This window comes from Panthera leo, chromosome E1 (assembly GCF_018350215.1).
Source record: "Panthera leo isolate Ple1 chromosome E1, P.leo_Ple1_pat1.1, whole genome shotgun sequence".
NCBI classification, from domain to species: domain Eukaryota; kingdom Metazoa; phylum Chordata; class Mammalia; order Carnivora; family Felidae; genus Panthera; species Panthera leo.
The window spans coordinates 39,115,890-39,139,343 of NC_056692.1; the positions used below are offsets into that span (position 1 = coordinate 39,115,890).

At 49.0% G+C, this 23,454-nt stretch overlaps 1 protein-coding gene across 1 annotated transcript; it reads right to left on the minus strand.

Moving 5' to 3' along the window:
* Positions 1-442: 442 nt before the first annotated feature.
* On the minus strand, positions 443-13,204 carry CCR7 (C-C motif chemokine receptor 7). The gene is made up of 3 exons (XM_042915692.1): positions 13,112-13,204; positions 6,845-6,894; positions 443-3,904 (listed from the first exon to the last, which is right to left on the minus strand). The coding sequence occupies exons 1-3, from the start codon at positions 13,119-13,121 to the stop codon at positions 2,825-2,827; spliced, it is 1,140 nt and encodes a 379-aa protein (XP_042771626.1). The 5' UTR covers positions 13,122-13,204; the 3' UTR covers positions 443-2,824.
* Between the last annotated feature and the right edge of the window lie 10,250 nt (positions 13,205-23,454).

Below are 23,454 nucleotides of genomic sequence, written 5' to 3' on the forward strand. Positions count from 1 at the left end.
GCCTCCACAATCCTGCCAGATCCTCAGGCGCCCAAAGCAAGTTTATCCAGTATCCGTACATTGCAGTGTCTATTTAAGCAAGTCAGTTCCTCTCTCTGAGCCTCAGTTTCCCCATCTAGAGAGTGATTGGGGCTTGGGCCAGCTGGAGGCCCTCCCTGGAAACACCATTTTGGGGATCTTTGAGGCCCCTTGCAGCTCCGTGAAACCATGTAGAGGTGTGGTGCTTCTGGCTGGAAGGGCAGATTTGTGGCCTGGGTTTGCAGCCAGGGAAGCTGGGGGGCAAGGTGCTGGAGCTGGAAAGAAGGGGGAAGCTGTGGGAGACGGGGAGGGGCTGTGGGGGCCATGAACCTAGGAAGACGGCGCGGTTGTATGAAGCAGATGAGAGAGAGAGAGAGAGAAGCCCTTGGGGGAGTGCTCCCCAGTGAGTCTATTCTTTCTTCCTAGGGGTCCCCCAAAGTTCATTGAAGGCACATGAGGGTGCTGGGCAAGGAAACAGGGGCCAGGCCAGCAATGAGCTGAGATAGAGCAGTTTGGGGAATTAACTTTGCTGGGGTTTTGTAAATACTTGGAGATGTCCAGTTATTTTAGAAAAATGTATTTGAAGCTGAGGTGGCATGTTTGTGCGGTTGGACTGGCTTCCTGTTCACGACCGTTCCTTTACATTTCTCCCTTCAGGAACTGAGGCTGGGTTTCCTGCCTGTACCCTCGTTAGGATGTGCACACCAGTGGGCTCCACGCTCCTTTTGGGGTCCCACAGGCACTCTGGGGCTCCCCCTTTCTCCCCACACTCGTGCACACACATTTGCAGCTGCACCATTTAATATTTAATGCTGCTGCGGCAAGCACTGCCCCACGCTGACTGCGTCCTTGCCGGGTTCCTTTTTCCCAGGGCGCCGGTTCCCGGTGTGGAGGCCGGCTGACAAACAGTGCCCAGGGCATCCCACGGCGGAGGGTAATGTAATGTGCTTGTGAAATTGGACAATGGGCTTCATTACCAGACAGGCTTTTTTTCACTTTGTAAAGTTGATGGAATCACCTTTGTATAAATGTCACCCCCTTCCCCGCATCAGGCCCTCAAGTATTGGTGCTCAGGGCCCTTTAGATCCCTCCTCATACGTCACAGCTTGGGCTAACTTCCGCTCTGGCTTGGAGGGGTCAGGTTCTGGGCATCAGGGCACCCAGGGACATGGATATATGTGGAGGGCAGTGGCTGTTTCTTGATTCTTGCCCCTCCGTGGTGGGTAACCATACATTGGCTATTGCTGCAACAATGGTCAGTAGGGAGGGACGTGGGTGAACCTGGCTTTCAAGCAGCCAGCAAAGGGTAAGCCTATCACATGGGTCTCATCCCAAGCCCCCTTAATCCAGCATGCTGTGGTCTCTGTGCCCAGGGGGAGGCCCTCCCTGGAAACACCATTTTGGGGAACTTGAAGGGACTGACAAAGGGTCAGGGGCTTTGGTTCCAGGCTGAGTCGGGACAGATGAGCAGATCAGTGTGTCAATGTTCCTAAAGGTCAGGGAGAGCTCCCAGCCATTGAGGTTACAGGGACAACTTGGTTCTTTCCAAAGGTCAGCTCACACTCGTGTCTCTAGATCACTGCTGATGGTGCAGGCTTAGGTCCTCTCCCATGAGCTCTGGAAGGGCATTTGCAAGACAGGCACCTTGTGCCTCCCCTCCCCCTGCTTCTTTTAGTCTCTTGGGGCTGTGTCATTGGATGGGCTCAGGACATAGCTCGGCAGACCTCGTGGCTCCGAGCATCTCTGAGCAATGAAGACCGGGGCAAAGAGAGGAGTGGGGGTGGTCAGGTGGGAAGTGAGAGTTTGCAAAACAGGAACATGCCCATTTGTCATTTATCAAAAAATGTTCCCTTCTTTTAAAGCTGTTGTTTCCTCAAGGGAAAACTTGTATTTGTATGTGAGTAAACTGTGCTGGACAGGATGAGAGTTTTTTGTCCCCACGACTAAGAACAAAAAGCAGCTCATTGGTCTTTGGCAGCCAGCACTGTCACCACCCCGTGGCCCCTAACCCCTCTCCCTGCCCTCTCCTCCATCTGAGCAGAGCTGAGACCCGAGAAGGGCTGGCCACACGTCATCCTTGCCCCAGAGTCCTGGCTGGGAGCATGGCTTTGGCCAGGCAGAAGCGGCTGGCCTGACCTGCAAGAAACACCACACCCCTCCCCGAGGAGAGCCTGGGAGGGCAGCAGCCTGATGAGAGGTGGCAGGCGAGGGGCAAGTGTGCTTTGGGGGAGGCCTAGAGGCTGCCATTTCTTGCTGGCTCAGATGACAGTGGAAAAAGCGATGAAGGCAGAAAGTCGGAGTTGGGCCCACTGGCATCCTCTTCTCGCTGCCATGCCAAGCCTCCCCACCATCTCTGGTCTTGGAGACAAAGCCTTGTTTTCTGGAAGACCTTGTCTCAGCCCTTGAATCTCAGGGAGGATGTCATTCTAGGTCAGAAGGAGTTTCCTTCAGAGGACCCGCCGGGCCCCCTCCGCCAGCCTACCTGTCACCAACTACTTGTTTACCCCAAGAGTGTGGACCGTATTCCGACTTCCACTTTGGGTTTTTGGTTTGGGAGACAACAGCCTCGGTTTGGGAGTGTTGCAGGACTTGGTGTGGCTCATCGGCCACAACTCTTTGCAACCTTGGTGGAGGTAGCTAGGGCCGGGGTGAAGCCCGGGCTGCGGCACAGGCTTTCCCCACGAGATAAAACTTAATAGCCAGGACTGCTTTTCCCTCTGCAGTTTTTGGAGCCCAAGTCATCTGCTCCCTATCCCCAGCCCAGGGGCCCTGGGGGAGGTCCATCTAGTCCTGGCAGAGGAGCCTCCTACGGGGAGAAGGTGGTGGTGGTCTCAGCCTCCACACTCATGGAGGAGCGCCGGGTGTGGCGGCAGGAAGACCACTGACGGAGCCGCTCCTGGCTCAGGCAGCCCAAGTCCTTGAAGAGTTTGAAGAGATCGCTTCTGAACTTGACGCCAATGAAAGCGTATAAGAAAGGGTTGACGCAGCAGCGGACACAGGCCAGGCTGTAGGTGATGTCGTAGGCGATGTCGAGCTGCTTGCTGAGCTCACAGCTGCCGCTGCCGGTGATATTGAAGTTGGCCACCGTCTGGGCCAGGACCACCCCATTGTAGGGCAGCTGGAAGGCTATAAAGACCACGACCACAGCGATGATGACCTTGATGGCTTTGTTGCGCTCGAAGTTGCGTGCCTGGAGCAGGGTGCGGATGATGACGAGGTAGCAGAAGCTCATGGCCCCCAGGGGGATCAGAAAGCCCACCACCATCTGGGCCACCTGGATGGTGATCAGGGCTTCCACGTGCTCAGTGATGAGGGAGCACCGCAGTGCTTGTTCGCTGCTGCTCTTCTGGAGGCCGCTGTACATCAGCTCTGGGGTGGACAGCACCATGGCCAGCATCCAGATGCCCACACAGGAGAGCTTGCTGATGAAAAGGACGCGGGCACGGTGTCGGTGGGCCGACACGGCCTGGACAATGGCCACGTAGCGGTCGATGCTGATACAAAGAAGCAGCAACATGCCGCTGAAGAAGCTTATCTTGTAGATGCCAAAGATGATCTTGCAAATGTGGACGCCGAAGGCCCAGGACTTGGCCGCGCTGTATGCCCAGAAGGGAAGGGTCAGGAGGAAGAGGATGTCTGCCATGGCCAGGTTGAGCAGGTAGGTATCAGTCATGGTCTTGAGCCTCTTGAAATAGATGTAGGTCAGCACAACCAGCCCGTTGCCCAGCAGACCCATGAAACAGATGACGGAGTACATGACTGGCAGGAACCAGGCTTTAAAGTTCCGCACGTCTTTCTTGAAGCATACGGACTCATACAGCGTGTAGTCCACCGTGGTATTTTCTCCGATGTAATCATCTGTGACCTCATCTTGGCACAGGCACACCTGCGGGGACGGGAATAGGGCAACATGATCCAGCTTAGTGAAGTGGTTTCCAGCTCAGCTCAGCGAATCTGGCTGCCCTGGGATTGCCCCAGGGCAGTGGTTTCAACATGTGGCCCCCACCACTGGCATCATCAGCATCACCTGCAAATTCTCAAACCCTACTTGAGACAAACCATAATCTCAGAGGGCGGGGCTCTATGGATCTGGGCCACTTTCCAGGTGGTTCTTTGGTGTGAAACCAGTGCTTCCCAAATTTTAACACACATATGAATTACCCGGGGATCTTGTCAAAATGCATGTCCTGATTTAATAGGCTGGAACCCAAGATTCTGCATTTCTAATAGGTAGCAAGGGTCTGATCTTGCCATCTCTGAGACACTTGTCACTACATGCCCTGATGGGGGACTGGAAAGTGGGTTTTGGGGTCAGATGAGCCTTGGGACAGATAAACACACTTTATCTCTGGGCCTCAGTTTTCTCATCTGTGGAATGGACATGGGTACTATCTCCCTCACGTGGCTGTGGCGAGGGGCCTAACTTAGGTTCTGGCGCCTGGAAACTCCAGGAGAGTTGGGATGTGTGCCTTTCTTCTTGAGCCTCCTTTAGAATCTGCTAGAAATATTTTTTCCAGGGAGCCTACAAAATACTTGAGCTTTTAAGAGAAAATCCACCTTGGGGTTAAGGTTGAGGAGGGCCTAGAGCGAGAAGAGAGGAAAGCAAATGCTTGGTTGAGAGGCCTTGAAACCCTGGTGTGGGGTGAGCTGCTGTGACTTTGGGCGGTTAGGGACGCGAAGAATTCTATGAATCCCTGGGGCCCAAGGCACAGTGCCCGGCACGCGGTAGGGGCTCAGACAATGTGTGCCCAAGTGCACTCAACTGCACGGCTATGGCAGGAGTGGTTGATGCACCACTGGGCCATAGCCTCCTCAGCTGTGACGGAGTCCTTCCTGCACCTCAGGAAGAGAGTGTGGTTCTGTCTCCCTCTCCCTCTGTGCTACCCTCTTCCCCTACCTCTCTGTCTCTTTCTTCCTTGCAGTCTCTTCCGGCAGATCCCAATCAGCCAGGCTCAGCTGCTCAGGGCTTTTTTTAGCCTGTCTGCAGGGCAGGGTGAGGGTTCAGGCAGCCTGCTGTGATTTTATCAATGAAGGAGGACTCACGTCCGCCTGCCCCGTGCCTCAGCGCACAGCGATGGCTAAGCCTGTGCAGCCTGGCAGTGGGGCTGCAAGATCGCCTCAGGAAGCCCACGGTCCCTCCTCTGGGAAGTGGGCTCTGGGCAGCTCAACAGGATGGGGTTTGCATACAACTGGGGAGCTGGAGTGACTTTAGAGCTGAGGAAAGGGAGGCTCTTGGAGAGCCTCGCTCAAAGTTACATAGCAAGAGTGGAACCCAGTCTACTGACTTCCCCACATCCTGTCTCTGTCTTTCTTACTTCCGAATTCCGAATTTATCACTGTCCTGCTTGGGGACAGAACAAGGACAAACTAATGTCCAGGAGCCTTTTCTTTGGGCTTTGCTATCTTGAGCAAATATCAGTGACAACCCCCTTTCCCTCATGTGGGCATGATGGCAGCCTGGGAGTCCTGGAAGAGGCTGGTTGCTCTCAGCCACCCATGGTAAGGCCCAGGATTTTAAGTCCGGGGTCCCTGGACATAAGGGGGTACACCCAGCCTCTATGAAGCATGCTCCCCACCACCCTGTCCCGCCTTCTCTTTCTCCCCTTTATTACCTCCTGGCTCCAGGCCACCAGGCTTGATGCCTCTGTAGCCTTCAGCCCCACCACATCCTGCCCCATCTGAGCCACCCCCCTCCCCCCAAGGAAAGAGAAGAATGAGCCCCAGCTGTTTTGTCCCCTCCCCAACCTTCCAGGCTCCACTTGCAGCAACACAGCCCCTCCCGAGTCCTGGAAATGGGAAGCAAGAGGGGAGTGAGTGGTGATGAGGAGGGGGGCCAGGCTGTGGGCTGCAGCCCAAGCTCCAGGGGGCCTCTGGGATGGGGTTTTGGGAACAGCGCCCAGGTTGGGGCCTGCCTCTGGCCGGAGCTCTTGGAAAGCTGCCCCTCTGGCCTCCAGACCCGGGGAAGCGCCAAATTCTGAAGGACTGCCTCTCCAGTTCTGGCCTCAGCCTCCCCCTCCCCCTCCCCCTCCCCCTCCAAGAGAGCTCCCGCCCGAACAAATGGAAGAGAGTAGACTGTATGAGTTACAGTTTCTTCTAACTCTGGTACTTCACGGGGCCAGATTTCCTGTCTCCGTTTCTGGGATTGCGAAGCAGAACGTTGTAAACTGGGGGACTTTGCTCCTGCAGAGTTCAGGCCCCCATAAAGTATGTGCACCAACCCCCACCCCCAGTGTCCCAGGCCTCATCCTTTCTTCCCTCCCCATTAAGTGGGGCTCAAATGGGCCTCTTGACTTCACAGAAGGGACTGGGGCCTCCAGGGGAGGCTTCGGCTGGACACTGGGGGAGGGAGACAGCTTTGCGGTAACTGGATAGTAACCAGGCCACCAGACCAAGGGTTCTCTCAGCTCACATATGAAGTTTTACATGTGTGGCTATGCATACATATGCATAGACTCCAGTCACCTCACAGCCTTTGCTTTGTGCAGTTCCTTCCCACGAACTCAGATGGAGCCCACATTTCTGGATCCTGAATGGGGACAGTGGAAGTGGGGTGGGGGAGACAGTGGTGTCTTATTCCCTGACCCCATGTTTTCATTTAAATGGAGTAAAGGACATTCGTAGACCATCTGTGGCTTTGTAGGGTCACTTAGCAGATGGAGAGGGATGGCCATCAGCTTAAGGAATAACGAGTGGGTTTGTGTCTGGGTCTATTTTCTTCCAGCAAGTGCCCACCTCCTCCACCAGGACCCCAGGGATGGGAAGGGGGGGGGACTTGGGGAGGGGGTATGGAGGAGGGAACAGAGCTTTTCTCGGCCACAGATCTCACCTGGAAAATGACAAGGAGAGCCACCACCAGCACGCTTTTCATTGGTTTCCCTGTAGGAGACAAGGTGAGAAAGTTATTGCGTGGCAGGGCCAGGGATTTGTTATGAAAGAAAGCCTCTGGGAGGGGTGGGGGCACTGCTGGGAACTTTCATCACAAGCCCCAGGCACCACATTTGCCTGGAACATCAGAACCAGATTGTGCCTTGAAGCACCTGGCTGCCTGCCCAGCCTTGCCGCCCTCTCCTCCTCGTTCTCTACTCCGAGGTCCTGGGAAGGAGTGGGATCAGCGGGCAGTCCCTGCTCCCCACCCCCTTCTTGGTTCTTCAGGGTGTCTTCTGGAGTTGGAAAGTCCACTCTGGCCCATACCACCCCTCAAGGCTGAATTTTGATTGACCTTGACTCCTGGGTCTGAGCGGCCCCTCCCATTCCAGGTTATATGGGTAGCACAGCCCTGAGGTGGTGGTGGTCAGGGTGTGTGTGTGTGTGTGTGTGTGTGTGTGTGTGTGTGTGTCCTGCACCGTTCTGGTGCCAGTAGCCACTGGGGAGCATTTTTCCTACACCCAGGTGAGTGGGCAGCCCCAAATACAGCCCTGAGTGTCTTCTGGGTGAGGCCAGCTGAGGAAATAGGGTAATGTCACAGGGATGGGTGGAGGAGTGAGGTTATTTCCTGGCATCTCAAAGATGGGAAAGTGCTCTGGGGACCCATCTGCCTCCATAGCCTCTCATTCAAGTGACATTCATCAAGGCCAACTGGTGGTTTACTTTGCCTGTTCTCTCAGCCTGCTTTTAGAGCAGGGATCTCTTCCCTTTTACCCAGCGCAGACCCCAAATCAAGAAGGCACCAGGGAATTGTGTGTTGGTGAATGAATGAACGAATGAATGCCCTGCTTCCCCTTCTTCCAAGGGAGAGAGAGCACCAGGATGGCCTGAGGGGACACTGTCCTGTGACAGTGTGGTATGATGGGAGACTTCTCTGAAGTAACTACTTTTTTGGCTTGACTGAAGTGTGTGTATACATTCTCTCTTTAACTTCTTGCTAATCCGGGGCCTTGTGTGATGTGGGAAAGGGGAACGTGTTCAGCTGTGGGGAAGGGACCCGGTCTGGCCTGTCCAGAGTGTGCCCTGGGTACATTCTGGAAGCCAGGAGGCTCTCCTTGAGTCTGAGCAGCAGGCCGAGACCCTAGGTGAGCACAGGCCTGGTGTGCTGCAGTCAGAAGATGGACAGTTGGCTGCTCAGTTCGGCTTTGTAGAGGAGCTGAGGGGCTGGAGCGGGAGCTTACTTCCTCTGAGCCTGAGCAGGGAGGACAGTTCACAGGGTACTTTAGGTACAGATCACCTAACCTTCTGGGAGCACCCGGAGGGCAGGAATTGTGCTTTCTTGCCTTTGTAGCCCCCTCCCTATAATAACAGGACCCTCAGTTCCCAGCCAGAGCCTGGCCCACAGGACAGTCAATAACTGGGGTGCCACCAATGCATGCCCAGGCAGGACTTGCAGGCCGGTCGCACCTCCAGCCTCAGCAGGGACAGGGAAATGCTTCGGACTGTGCTTCAAGCACCTTCTGGAAGCTGGGGGCCCTCTTCCTGCAGCGAGGAATTCTGCTTCCAAGAGGGAGAGCACCGGAGTCTGTTTCCTTGGCCACAGCGCCACCTGCTGGAAGCCTCTCTGCATGACACCCAATTCACACACCGTGTGCTCTGATGGAGAGCCTAACGCGGGGGATTCTGGGCTTGGGGGTTCCTGAGTGAAGGAGGAAGGGCATCAGGCCACATAAGCAAATAGGTATTTCTCTCACGTCAAGCAAGTTATACGGCACACTACCGCTTAGACACGTCTTTCTGAGGCTGACCTCTGATGCCCACCCCGACCAGCTGTCCTCCGAAATCCTGAGGACCTCGCCATCCACCCCTAAGGAGGAAGCCCCCTTAGCTTAGTATGGCAGTCAAGACCCTCATGGTCTGCCTGCACCTGCCTTCCTGGCTGTCTTCTCTTTCTGAGGGTAGGCACCCACTAGCCGGTTGTCCCCAGCTTGCCCCCTTGTTCCCTGGTGGGGAACAGATTGTCATGCAACATCCTAGCCCCCCTCTCCCATCCGCTGAATTACCCGGAGGGGCCCTGCCCAAGCCCACGTCTTTACTTCAGCCACGCTCTCGTCAGGGTCCAACGCGCACAGCCCAGCCTCCACTGACTCATCTTGGCGTGAAGCGCTCGAGGTTTCTTTAAACACGTACAAATATTTCGTTACTCTAGAGAAAGCTCGTTTTGACTGTCAGTGAGAACTGAGAAACCTCAAAGGTTTGATTAAGTCACAACGGGTGAGATACAAGGAGCAAGAGGTGTCTCTATTTTACTCCATCAACCCCTTCTCCTCCTGGGCCCTGTCCCATTCCTTTGCTCACCGGTGGAGGGGAAGAGAAACGGGGCGGGACCAGGGTGTGTGTGTGTGTGTGTGTGTAGATGATTTCTCATTCCAGGTGTGTTGGAAATGGCGGATGAGCAAGGATTTGTAGAACAAAAATAGGCCGTTTTCAAGAAAGGTTATCAAATGGGAATTTAGGGGAACTCTGTGGTGGGACAGGAGCCTGGTCAACGGCCATGAGTCAGATTGCTTCTGTCTGGCACAAAGTCATAAAGCAATGGACCCTGAGCACCAGCTTGGGTGAGGTCACTGACGTTGGGAATCTCAGGGGTTGAGAAGTGGGTGACTTACATGTTGGGTATTTTCTGAGTTCTTGAGTTTCTAGTAATAATCATAATGGAAAGAAAATTCCCTAGAACTCCAACCTGAGCCCCCAGCAAGGGAAACTGCCTCCCTGTCTGGGAGGAGGAGACTGCTGGTCAGTTACTCCCCCAAATCCTGAACTTCCATCTCCACATTTTCCGGGCCCTCCAGGCTGCCCAGAGAATTATAGCTGCCCATCAGCTGCCCCCCGCAAAGCCCCTGCAGACTTTTTCCTCTCTGGAATTCCTCACCTGCTGACACTTTTTTTTTTTTTTTTTTTTTTTTTTTACAGGGGGCAGGGCTGGAGGGAGAGGAGGCAGTGGAGAAGGGGAGGGAAGAAGCAAGGAAGCAGTAAGGAAATTTGGAGAGAAGGTGGGAGAACTGGGGGGGGGGGTGCCCTTCAGGCAGTAGGCAGGGCTGTTGAACCCTGCAGTCACTGTGATATCAACTGTTTTATCCAGTGATATCATTCAGATCCCACTGAGCTCTCAGTCCACACCAAACCCTTCCCAGGTCTGATAATTTCATCCTCACAGAAGACCTGACATAGGTATTCCTGGTATCCCCATCTGGCACTGAGGAAACTGAAGCACAGCGAGATTGGTAATTTTCCGAGTCACACGGTCAGCTAGTAGTGGAGTTGGGCTTTGAATCCTTCCATCTCCAGAAACCACACTCCTAACCCCTCTTTTGTTCTTCCCTTTCGTCTTTGTGTATGTCTCCCTTGTAACATCCTGTGAGCGATGTCTTGCGATGTTCATACTATATTCCCAAAAATAGAGGCCCAGAGAGGTTAAGCCACTTGCCTGGGGCCACACAGCTTCTAAGAGACTGATCTGAGATTAGAATGGAACTCTCACGACTGCATCCCATTACATTTCTGATGAACCCACTGTGTATAGGGACCTCCATGGGGCAGGATGGGAAACCTCACTTTCCCATATCTTACGGGTCATCCAGTTCTGTTGTTTCTATCCCCCTAACATCGCAGAACTGGCCCCACATCTGCCCTGACATAAGGGCATTTGACTTATTGGCCTCTGATGAAAATTGGATTTGTTATCCCTGCCATATCCCGCATCCCTTGTTCCTCCTTGTCTGGTTTGGTGACGCTTACCCACCTTTCAAAACCCAACTGAAATGCCCCTCTGACCCATGCTCACTATTCTTTTCTTTGAGCTTCCCAAGTGCCTCACGCTCGCCCCATCAGCTTTGTATCTCGCTCTGTCTCAGTGGCTTGTTGACATATGTGTCTCTCACTCCACGAGACTTGTCATGCCCCAATTCGCCCATCAGTGATAGCCGATGGAAAGAAGGTGCCAAACCAAGAGGAGAGATTTCTCCAACAGCCCCCTCAGGCTGTACCATTCCCACCCCCACCCCCACCCCCACCCGGCCAGGCCCCAAAAGGCCGGGAAGCGTTGGCCCTGAGTTCCTTCAATACCCCTCTGCCACCATTTCAGGTCAAGCTATGAGAGAGAAGTCTCTGATGGACTCATTTTTTTCTTCTCTGCTTTGGAGAATTCTGAGGTCTTAAGTTTCCTCCCTCGAAGGTGGGGAGGATGCTTGGAGTGGGGGGTGCTCATTCAAATCGTGAATCAAAGACCAGTTCAGTCCTGCTTCAGTGTTTTCATTTTGTGTAACAGAAACTCTGTCTCCTCGCCCACCTCTTGCTCCCTGCTGGGCAGATGAAGAGAGAAAAACAGATCCTCTGTGGCCCACACGCCTTAACCAACCGTCCAGAGTCCGTTCTGAGCAACGCTTCTCTCAGTGGCTTCCCTTCTTACCAGCATTTCAGGCTTGGCCGTTGGGGCTCTCTCTTGAGTTGAGTGAGGCAGGCAAGAACATCCCTTTCTCCTAAACCAGAGGTTGCCCTCCTTCCCCCCATCAAAGCCTGTGAGACTAGCTCCCCAAACCTAGGTTGGGGAGGGGTGGGGGACCCTCAGTGGTGGACTAGAGAGCTGGTTCTCACAGGCCCAGGGAGCTAGTTGTGTACATCCTTCCCTGACTCTGTGCTCAGCCATTTCATCCCTTGAAATTGTCTAAGGCTTGAAATTAACCATGGCGGGAGAATTTACACAATGGAAATTGGCAAGAACTACCAATCACAGCCTTTCCTCCTAGGGGGATGGGGGGGGGAGCAGGTTTTCCAACATTTCCCATCACACCACTGGGACCCTGCTTGGTTTCCTTCACAGAGGTCACACAGAGAGTCAGGGACCGCTTCTTAGGGGGTGATGCCTGCGTTTTGTGATTATGGTAAGTGGTGGGGGTCTGGGGAGTGGGATTAGCGAGCAGGCTGGTGGCAGGAGAGGAGGTTGGAAGAGATTTTTAAAAACTAAAATCAACTCAGAGTTCTTGATGTCATTCATTCATTCCACAGATACTTTCTGCTCACACCCCCAAAGCACCTGTGATGGAGAGGTAAAGATCAGACCCCACCTTCCCAGGAGCCCCAGGTGGTGGGGTGGGTGGCTACTTTAACCCCTTTACAGCTGATCGCTCTGTCCGCCCAGGGTTCCGGGCAGGTGTGGGGGAGGTAGAGTAAAGGCAAGAAGCTGTGGTGTGGTGGGAGGAGTATGAGGACAGCACCAGTGAACCTTCACTTTTTAAAGCCAACCTCTTGCGGCTTTGAGGCCGCCGTGGTGCTTCGCTTGCTGGTGAGAATGAACCATCCAGGAACCTGGCCTTTGTAGCCTCAGCCGGGTCTGACTTCACAGCTGAGATTTACAAATGGGGTGTCTGGAGCTGGACGTACCCCTCAAAACCCTCTCAAGAGCTTCGTTCCCTCTAGTTAAGACTGAGGTTAGACCAGAGGACAGGCTTTTTAAAGGGAAAACTCATCTGCCAGGGCAGAAAAAGCAATGAAGTGACACAGAGGCTGTGCTGGAGGCCTGGGCTCTGACTTCAAACTGAATGCCCCATTGCGGTCCCATCTCCCATAGCCCACCCAGCCTTTAACCTGCAAGAGGCGGCGGCAAAGCCAGAGAGGTGGGCAGCCGGCTTGCATTTGCACCGCCTATACCACTGGCACAAGGCATCATCTCCTATTTACTCCTCCTCGCAACCCTGAGGTAACAGAGCTTCTGATCCCTGGTTAGCAGGTGATAAAGGTGGAAATCAGAGGGAAGGCGGGAAGCGGAGGGGCCCAGAGCCCTCTGGGGAGACTTTGTCCCTGATGGAACAGGTCCTAGAGAGCCTCACCCATCACCCCAAGCTGAGATGAGAACAGGTGCCGTCCAGATCACCACCAACCCTAGCCCTGCAGCCTTCTCCCGTCCCTACTGTTCTAGAAAGACACAACCTCACTCTGCCTTGTCTTTCCTAGTACCGATGGTTACCCCCTTCCCCAGGTCTGACAGGTGCATCCACCATGCCTGGGAGAACAGGGTGGCACTCTCTGGGAGCAGACACCAAATTCAGAACCTGATTCCTCAGGAGGCTCCTCCATACCTTCCATCCCCCTCCTCCACCTCCATTCCACCAAGTCAGGCTGGATGTCAGAGTGACCCCAGTACTGCTTTTTCTCACATAGGAGGCTCACTCACCCAGGTCCATGACACTCTCTGGGCGGCTGAAACCACACAGGAAGGCTGTGCCGGGTCTTGAGCTCTCACTGTCTGGGGAGGAAGTGCTTTTAAGTTGTGAGAGCAGCCACCCTCTTCTCTGCCCCTCCTACCCCCGCTCCTCCCTCCAATCCGGCCTCAACCCTATAGTGCTTTCTGGAACCAAGGGGAATGAGAAGGTGACAGTGATAGCCCACTCACTGGTCATAGGATCATGAATCATCAGGTTATTTATATTCAAAAAGCCCCCTGTATAGTCCAACAGACAGATCCCAGCCCAAGGCAGGAGAATAAGGGCCAGTTATAGATTTGACACGTGTTTACAGACTGAATCTCACGGGCCAGAGAATCAGAGGTGAGTGAGGGGTTATCTCCATCCTTCCTCTGCCCTGCTCAGTGTCACAGGGAACTACATTTCCCAAACAATTTTGCCTCCCAGCTTCTTGGATAGGTTTGGCCAATGGGAGGCATTGAATGAATGAGAGACATGGTCAGAATGTTTCTTTCTTCTTTCTCTTCTCTTCCTTTCCTTTTTTCTGACACCTTTATTGAGCTATAACCCACATATAAATTTAAGATTCACTCTTTTTGGTTTTGTAGATTCACAGAGTTGTGCAACCTTTACCACAATCAATTTTAGAACATTTTATATCACTTTCCCCTGCAACCCTCCCCCTATTCATTAGCAATGACTCCCCATCTCCCCTCTACCTTTGCCCCCTGCCCCTGGTAACCGCCAATCTTTCTATCTCTATACATCTGTCTATTGTGGGCATGTCACATAAATAGAATTATATAATATGTGGCCTTTATATCTGGCTTCTTTCACTTAGCATAATATTTTCCGGGTTCATCCATGTTATAGCATGTCTCATTTCCTCATTGCTTCTTATGGCCCAATAATATTCCATCGTATGGATATACCACATTGTGTTTATTCATCATCAGTTGGACACTTGGGTTGTTTCTACTTTTTGTTTTTTATGAATAATGCTGCTATGAACATTCATTTACAAGTTTTTGTGTAGGGCATATGCTCTTATTTCTCTTGGGTACAGACCTAGGAGTGAAATTGTGAGGTCATATGGCAATTCCAGGTTTAACATTTTGAGGAGCTGTCAAACTATTTCCCAAAGTGGCCTCATGATGTTACAGTCTCATAAGTTCTATATGAAGGTTACACATCCTTGGCAACACCTGTTATTGTCTTTTGAATTCTAGTCATCTAGTGGTTATGAAATGGTATCTCATTGTGGTTTTGATTTGCATTACCCTAATGGTGTTGATCATTTCTATATTTCTTTGGAGAAATGCCTATTTAAATCATTTGCCCAGTTTTGAATTGGGTTATTTGTTTTTTTATTGTGAGTTGTAATAGTTCTTCATTATTCTGGGTATAAGTCCTTTATCAGACATAGGACTCATAAATATTTTCTTCCAATGTGGTAGATTGTCTTTTCATGTTCTTTTTTTTTTTTTAAGTTTATTTATCTATTTTGAGAGAGAGAGAGAGAAAAAAAGAGAGTATGTGTGTGTGTGTGTGGGGGGGGGGGGACAGGGGAGGGGCAGAGAGAGAGAGAGGAAGAGAGAGAAAATCCCAAGTAGGCTCTGCAATGTCAGAGTGGTGGCTGACACAGGGATCACACCCATGAACCATCAGATCATGACATGAACCCAAATCAAGAGTTGGATACTTAACTGACTAAGCCACCCAGGTGCCCCTGTCTTTCACCTCTAACATAAAATTTTTTAATTTTAGGTCCCAATTCATTTATTTTATTTCATCACTTGTGCTTTTGGTATTCTATCTAAAAAACCACCGCCTAATTCAAGTTCAAGATTTAACTTGTTCCTATGTTTTCTTCCGACAGGTCTATACTTCTAGCTCTGACATTTAACTCTGATCCATTTTGAGTTAATTTCTATATATCATGTTCTCCTCTATTCCCAATTTGTTGGAGTTTGTTAAATGCTCTCTCTGTTTCCACCTTGGTTTTTGTTTTTTTTTTGTCTTTTATTCTATTAAATATGGTGTATTATGTAGGTTGATTTTTGTATGTTGAACCAGCCTTGGATACCTGGGATAAATTATTGGGTTATGGTGTATAATGTTTTTTTTTTTTTTTTCAAAAAAAATGTTAAGTTTACTTATTTATTTTGAGAGAGAGAGAAAGAGAGAAAGGAGAGAGCAGGAGTGCAGTGAGAGAGGGAGAGAGAAAATCCTAAGCAGGCTCCTCGATGTCAGCACAGAACCCACGGTGGGGATTGATCTCATGAACTGGGAGATCTTGACTTGAACTGGGATCAAGAGTGGGATGCTTAACTGACTGAGCCACCCAAGAGCCCCTAATCTTTGTTATATGCTGCTGAATTGGGGTGTTAACATTTTGTTGAGGATTTTTGCATATATGTTTATAAGGGATAAAGGTCTGTAGTCTTATTTTCTTGTGATGTTTTTGTGTGGTTTGGGTATCAGGGTAAGTCTAATTAGAGATCTGTCAATTTTTTAAATCTCTTCAGTATACCAGTTTTTGGTTTTATTGATTTTCCCTACTTTTTTGTATTCTCTATTTCATTTGGTTACATTCTTGTCTTTATTCTTTCTTTCCTTCTACTTGATTCAGTTTTAGTTTGGTCTTCTTTCTCTGATTTTTCAAGGTGAGAGCTAGGTTCTTTATATGAAATCTTTCTTCTTTTTTTCCCCAATATAGTCATTTATAGCTATAAATTTCCAAGCACTGACTTAGCTGCATCCCATAGGTTTTGATATGTTGTATTTTCATTAGAAGCATTTTCTAATTTCCTTTGTGAGTTCTTTGGTCCACTGATTATTTACAAGTGTGTTATTTAATTTCCACGTATCTGTGGATTCTGAAATTTTCCTTCTGTTATTGACTGTTTTTTTAAAAATTATTTAATGTTTATTTATTTTTGAGAGAGAGACAGAGCACGAGTGGGGGAGGGGCAGAGAGAGAGAGGGAGACACAGAATCCAAAGCAGGCCCCAGGCTCTGAGCTGTCAGCACAGAGCCCAATGTGGGGCTTGAACTCATGAACCATGATGTCATGACCTGAGCTGAAGTTGGATGCTCAACTGACTGAGCCACGCAGGTGCCCCATTCCTTCTGTTACTGATTGTGATCAGAGACTATCATTTGCGTGGTCTTAGTTCTTTTATTTTTTTTAAATATTTTTATATGTGTAGTTTTTTTTTAATGTTTATTTATTTTGAGAGAGAGCAAGAGAGCAGGGAAGAGGCAGAGAGAGAGGAAGAGAGAGAATACCAAGCAGGCTCCACACTGTCAGCACAGAGCCCAACACAGGGCTCAAACTCACAAACCATGAGATTATGACCTGAGCTGAAATCAAGAGTCAGACCTTAGCCAACTGAGCCACCCAGGCACCCTGATCTTAATTCTTTAAAATTTGTTGAGATTCATTTTATAGCCTAACATATGGTCTATTTGGAGAATGTTCCATGTGCACCCGAGAAGAATATGTACTCTGCTGTTGTTGAGTGAAGCAGTCTATGGACATCTGTTGGGTTCAGTTGATTTATAGTTGGTCAAGTTTTCTGCTTCCTTATTGATCTACTGCCTAGTTTTTTAATCCGTTATTGAAAGGAGGGTTTTGAAATCTCCGACCATGATTGTTGAATTGAGTATTTCTCCCTTTGATTCTGTCAGTGTTTGCTTTATGTGTTTTGGGGCTCTGTTTTTTAACTGAATATATGTGTATTTGTTATATCTTCTTGATGGATTGATCCCTATATCATTACAAAATGTTCTTCTTTGTCTCTATAATCATTTTTTTCTTAAAGTCTGTTTCGTCTGATATTAGTATAGCCTTTCAAACTCATTTGTGGGTGTTGTTTGCATGGTATGGCTTTTTCCATCACTAGGGTGTTTCCTTCTCTGCTTCCAGTGGTGTCCCCAGCAGTGGCTTCATGTCTGTGATCCTACAGTCCATCAGCCAGCCCCTGCTGCTGTGGTGCCGGCATCTGATGAGTACCCCCACCTTGGCTGCAGCTCCTGCCCTAGTTTCTGGGCTTTGGTAATACTACTTTCTTCCTGTGTCCCTCCAGCCACAGGGATGCTGGAAACTTTCTACTGTTATTAATCTCTGGGCAGCCTCACCATCCCTTGTTTGACTTCTCAGCTCTTCCATCACCTGGATAACTAGCCCCCCATATTAAATTGATTTTGTTTTAAATATCTAGAATGGGTCTTGCTTGTTTCAACCCTGACTGATACAAGGTCATTCCTGTCCCCAAAGAGTTTAAGGTACAGAAGTTAAGGTTAGATTATACCCCTGTTCCCTACAGTTATAACCAAAACCAAGCATGAAATGATGCTTTACCTAAAATAAGGGGGAAAAAAATCCAAGATTTCACAGAGCAGATGGGCAAGTAGATAGAATAGGATTTCTTCTCCCCAGACATATGAACATTCTTTTGGGGTATAGTGCAGTGGGCTTAGCTCCCTGTATGACCTTGGGCAAATTGCCTCCCCTCTCTGGGCCTCAGTTTTCTCAAGTGCAAAGTGAGGAGACTGGGCTGCCTAGAAGATGCCTAAACTTTGGCATCTGAGACTCTGAAGTGCAAGACTTTTTTTTTTTTTTATGGCATCCTGCTTATTGTTTAACTACTCCCTGTTATTCCAAATCCCTAAATGGAAGCATGAGAAGACCTCATTGAACTTTTCCTCCAACCCAAAGGTTTTGGCTACTCTCATTGGCATCTGGAACCCATTTGTTTTTAGGGATATGGGCAATCTCTTGAACCAGGTGGAGAGGATCCTCAGGGGTTATATCTGGGCAGGGTGTTGGTAAGGAACGTCAGGACAACTTCAGTTTGGAATTATTCCGGAAGCTTCCTCCTGGAGCCCTTTTCCGTGTGCCAGATGCTTCTAAGAAAAAATAAATTCAGAGGCAGAAGATCTGTGTTCTAGTCTTGCTTCTGCCATAAGTTACTATGTGACTTTGCTCAAGTCAGTTCCTCTCTCTGGTTCTTGGCTGCCCATCTAAAAAGTTACGGGATTAGACATAATCTCCAGACTCTCCATAAGCTCCAGACTCTCTTTTCAGGCTATTCCTTGTTATCCTTAGGGATTTTCTTGGTTCTCTCACTGGTATAGGCCACCATGGAAAGTCCGCAAGTACACTGGGAAGGACTAGAGAATTTTGTGGCAGATACGCCACGTTTTTGGGGGTAGAGAGATAATGGGCTGCTACTGATTCTGGTCTCCTTAGTAGCTTCTGCCTGATGCTAAGTGGTGGTGCTCACTTCAAAGCCTTTTCCTCCTCTCACTGTACTGCCAAGCCCCTCCAGCTCTGGCTACGTGGATGTGGCATGTTGTGGCCTGGGAGCCTTCAGTTTCAGTTTCTTAGCTGGTCTCTGAGTGAGACGTTGGGGATTCCCTAGTATTTTCAACACTGATTATGAGCTTTCCCTCATAATCCCTCATGAGTGTTAGCATGCAGTCAGTGACTATTTACTGTGAATACACTCTTTATGGGAGGTGCAGTGTAGGAAGAACTCAGTATGACTTTCCAAGTCCCATCCCATCCTTGGAGACTCAGGATGGCCCACCTCCTCTGCCCTTTCTTCTCGGCACTTCCATAGCACTTTAGTTTGGTGACACCCAAACTGGTATATACGGCCATGGCACGGGAACTATTTTCTATTCTGGAATAGACTCTATGCTTCTTGAAAACAAAATTGTGCTGGGTACTTTTCTGGGTCGTCTTTGCATTGTCTCAAACAATGCTGTGATTTAAACAACAACAACAACAACAACAACAACAACAACAGATTTTTTATGTAGTTTGGTATAATTCAATAGTAGTTCAATAATGGGTCCCACAGTGATATCCTCCATCATGGAGGGTTCTGTCTCATCGCACTTGTTATGGAGCATGTGATGCACGTTGAGCAAGAGACTTGAAGCCAGCTTCTTGAGACTGTTGCCTCTTTCCCTCTGGAGAATCTTAGAAGTCAAAGCAGAGACTCCAGAAGTAAAGCCCCTTACTGATGCTTAGGGGCTCGTGGGAGTGGCCACGATCATGTTCAAACTGTGCCACGGATGTGCTTAGTCTTATAAACTGAAGGAGAGGTCTTTCAGCTTATGTTCTCCATTTGGAGTGCCATGAATACTCCAAAGTGTCCATACAAAGGACATGTCCATAACAGAAGCAGACACATAGTGCTTGCTTATATCCAGGGCATCTTAGGACCACTAGGTCTTTGGTCTTTTAAAGACTGATTGCCGGGGCACCTGGATGGCTCAGTCAGCTAAGTGTCTGACTTCAACTTAGATCATGATCTCACGGTCCGTGAGTTCGAGTCCCACATCAGGCTCTGTGCTGACAGCTCAGAGCCTGGAGCCTGCTTCAGATTCTGTGTCTCCCTCTCTCTCTGCCCCTCTCCCACTCGCACTCTGTCTCTCTCTCTCTCATAAATAAAATAAACACATAAAAAAACTAAAAAAAAATAAAGACTATTGCCTTACAGAAATGGAGGCTGTTCAACACTGAATTCCTAATAAACGGGTGCCTGATACACATTTAATTGGTCGCTAAAGCGACTTTCTTAAGATGCCAGCACTTCCTGCACTTTTTTCTTGGGAATTCCCTTTTCTCCTCTTAAATTTACTTTGTTGGGAGTTGACTATAGATAGTGGTCTCAGCAGCAGCTTGAATGGGACCTATATTGTGGCAGAGCAGAGAACACTTTGGTCCCGGGAAATAGGCCCTAGGACATCTGTTTTGGTTCTGCAGTGACTTCCTTTTCATTCATTTTACAAATATTTGACAAGCATGTACGTGTCAGGCATGGCTGTGGAGTCTACAGAGATGAACACCCGTGGTCCCTGGCCTTTCCTAGCCCACTTGGGGCACAGTGGATGTAGCAGTCAGCTCAAGCTGACAAAATACCATACATTGGGTGGTTTAAACAACAGAAAGTTATTTCCGCACAGTTCTGGAGCCTGGAAGTCCCAGATCAGGGTCCAGGAGAGTCAGCGTCTCTTTCTAGCTTGCAGATGGCTACCTTCTCACTATGTCCTCACATAGCCTTTTCTCAGTGTGTGCAAAGGGGCGGGAAGAGAGGGAGAGGGAGAAGGAGGGAGAAAGTGAGGCCTCTGATATCTCTTATAAAGACATTAATCCTATTGGATCAGGGTCCCACTCTTACGACCTTATTTAACCTTAATTACTGCCTTAGAGGCTCCACCTTCAAATGCAGTCACCCTTGGGGTTAGGGCTTCAACATATGGGTTTTGGAGACACACAAACACTTATTCCATAATAGTGGGGAAGATGGAAAAATAAAGAGGCAGTTAACCCATAAGCACTAAAAGTACAAAAATGTGCATGACAAGGCATACATTAAACTCAATATAGGAAGGGAAGAGGTTGCAAATGGAGAGGTGTCTAGGAATATGATTGTATTATTCGTTATACCTTTACATATTTAAATATTTCAGAATATTTTAAAAATAATGGAAGACAAAATATAGTACAATGTTGTAGGAACGAATGGAGTAGGGGTGGGGCAAGCCCAGGAAGCCACTAGAGCACACAGGAAGGGAATCAGGAAGGCCATGAAAAAAGTGCCATCAAAGAGGAGTCGGAGTGACCCAGGGGAAGGAAGGAAGGTAGTGGTGAGTGATCAGTAGCAAGTGCCAAGGCCAGAAGTGTCGCCCAGCAGACCTTGAACAGGTTGCTTATTTTCTCAACATCTCTCAGTTTGGGAGTTCAGGACACAGGGAGAGCCACACTGTTTAACTTGGCCTTCTTGCAGGGAACACGTAGCCTGTGGATCAGGTTTCTGGCCTTCGTTACCTGAGCGATGGGTAAGTTGTGTTTGGCACGTGAGACATCTTTTGCTTTCGCTGTATCTTTGGAGCGAACGAGTCTCTCTCTGCTGTTGTGATGTGTCAATAGATGGTGTGCAAAGCATTTCCTAGAGTTGACTGTTCCTCACGACTCTGCTTGTCCATTTGTTCATCCATCCATTCACCTGGCATCCATTTACTGAGCCCCTACTCAGCCAGGTGTTGAGTCAAGTGCTAGGACTTGAAGGCCCGATAAACCACAGTTAACTAATGACCAAAGAGCATGCCAACTAATGGGAAGTAATAAGTCTCTGCATATGCATGGAGCTTGCATATTTCTAAGCACATTCCTATATCTTATCCCTGTAACCTCCAGGGCTACTCTGTTCGCTATGTTTCAGTTTTCTGATTGAGGAAACTGAGACTTCCAAGAGAGAAAGTGACTTGACCTTTGATTCCAAGCTAAGGGGCTTTTCCCATCATGCCAGACTGACGCTAGGCATGACCTGACATACATGAAAGACAGGTCCTGGCTGTCCCCCTCCTTGCCTGGAAAAGATGCCCTCATACTACACTTTCTGCACCCTGTCTTATTCTCCGAGGATGTGCGTACTGCTTTTGGGGAAGTCCTGCCCATGAGCAAAGGTTTCTAAGAAGGAGCAGGGAGCAGGATCTGCAAGAAACTTTTGTAGTTATTCAGTTCAACCACTGAATATATATATATATATATATATATATATATATATATATATATATGAATATACCTTAGCTGAGTTGTCTCTGTCTGCAAAGCCCTGAACGTGGTCTTGCTGTTTCTTACCAATTCTCGGACCCACCTTGTATCCTTTTGATGAACTCCTTTTTCGGAATCAATTGGTTAGAGTTGTGCTTTCCAATTAAGAAGGTAGGCTGCTAGACTTTGTAAAGAGTGACATACTATCTACTGATCTGATCCACCAAGTTTTCTCAAGTGAAACGTGGTCCGTGTGCTAATTCTGACAACAAACTGGGAAAATACTGATTTTTCAAGATTAGTTTTTAAAGGCCTAGGTTAGACTAACCGGTCTACTCAGGTATATTATATAGGACATGCAGAATAGATGATATTGGCTGAGTACAAAATCCAGAAGAAATTAAAATATACCAAAGGCATGTCTGAAAACAGTATTTAAAAGTCTGGATTTTCCCTCTTCGCTGAAATCTCAAAAATGTTAATAAAAACACATTTATCTTTGTCAGGCTGAGGCGTCAGCTGAAACATGAGACCAGAAGACAAGTTGGGAAGAGTTCAGGAGCAGTAAAGACTGAGCAGGAGTGTGGTAGGAAACATGTGGTAGGCAACCCTGATGGGCAGTATAGTTGAAAGTTCCTAAGGGGCGCCTGGGTGGCTTGGTCGGTTAAGCGTCCGACTTCGGCTCAGGTCATGATCTCACAGTCCGTGAGTTCGAGCCCCGCGTCGGGCTCTGTGCTGACAGCTCAGAGCCTGGAGCCTGTTTCAGATTCTGTGTCTCCCTCTCTCTCTGCCCCTCCCCTGTTCATGCTCTGCCTCTCTCTGTCTCAAAAATAAACGTTTTAAAAAAAAAAAAAAAAAAAAAAGAAAGTTCTTAAGAGAGTAAATCTTAAGAGGTCTTACCACCAGAAAAAATTTTTTTCATTTCTTTTTGTATCTACGAGATGATAGATGTTAACAAACTGTGGCAATCATTTCACAATATGTGTAAATCAAAGTCATTGTGCTGTGTACCTTGAACTTAATACAGTGTTTGTTATGTCCATTATGTCTCAGTAAAAATGGAAAACGTAAAAAAATAAAAAAAAAAAATACAAAGGAATAATAGCTTACCATAAACTCACCCCCCCCCCCCATTACCATCAGAAAGAACAGGGTGAGTCTTGAAAAGGGCAAGAAAGAACAGAGATCTTCTCTAGAAGGTCTGATCTGGAGAGACCTACCAGAAGGAAGCATGCCCAGAGTCCCTTGGAGGGAGCCAGATCTGCAGAAACTCAGTCCTGCCTTTCCTGCAGCTGGAGCCCTGGTCAAAGCACCAATTTCCTGACTCTCCCGAGTGTCCTCTGGCTTCCAGTCCCTCTGGGCAAGTAGATCAAGTCCACGATCATATCTCTTAGCCCTCCCCCAGCTCCAATCCCTGTTTTAGTTTACTTGGGAACAATCTACTCCCATGTGAAGCCAAGCAGAGTGGGCCTCCGTCAGTGCTGGGTAACTTGGTTAGTTAGATTTAGGGCTCCAACCAGACAGGGACGCCCCAAATTTGAGAAACGTTCTGCTTTGAACTTACCTAGAATTTTGTAACCCAAAAATCTAAAGAAGCAGCTCTCTTAATTCCAGCATATGTGTGTGTGTGTGTGTGTGTGTGTGTGTGTGTGTGTGTTGGTTGGTCAGTGTTACAGATTACATTTGGAGAGCGGCTATAATCTTTTTAGGGTTTAGGGCCTTTTAAGGTCTGTATCAGGCCTTGGGCCACCACGAAGG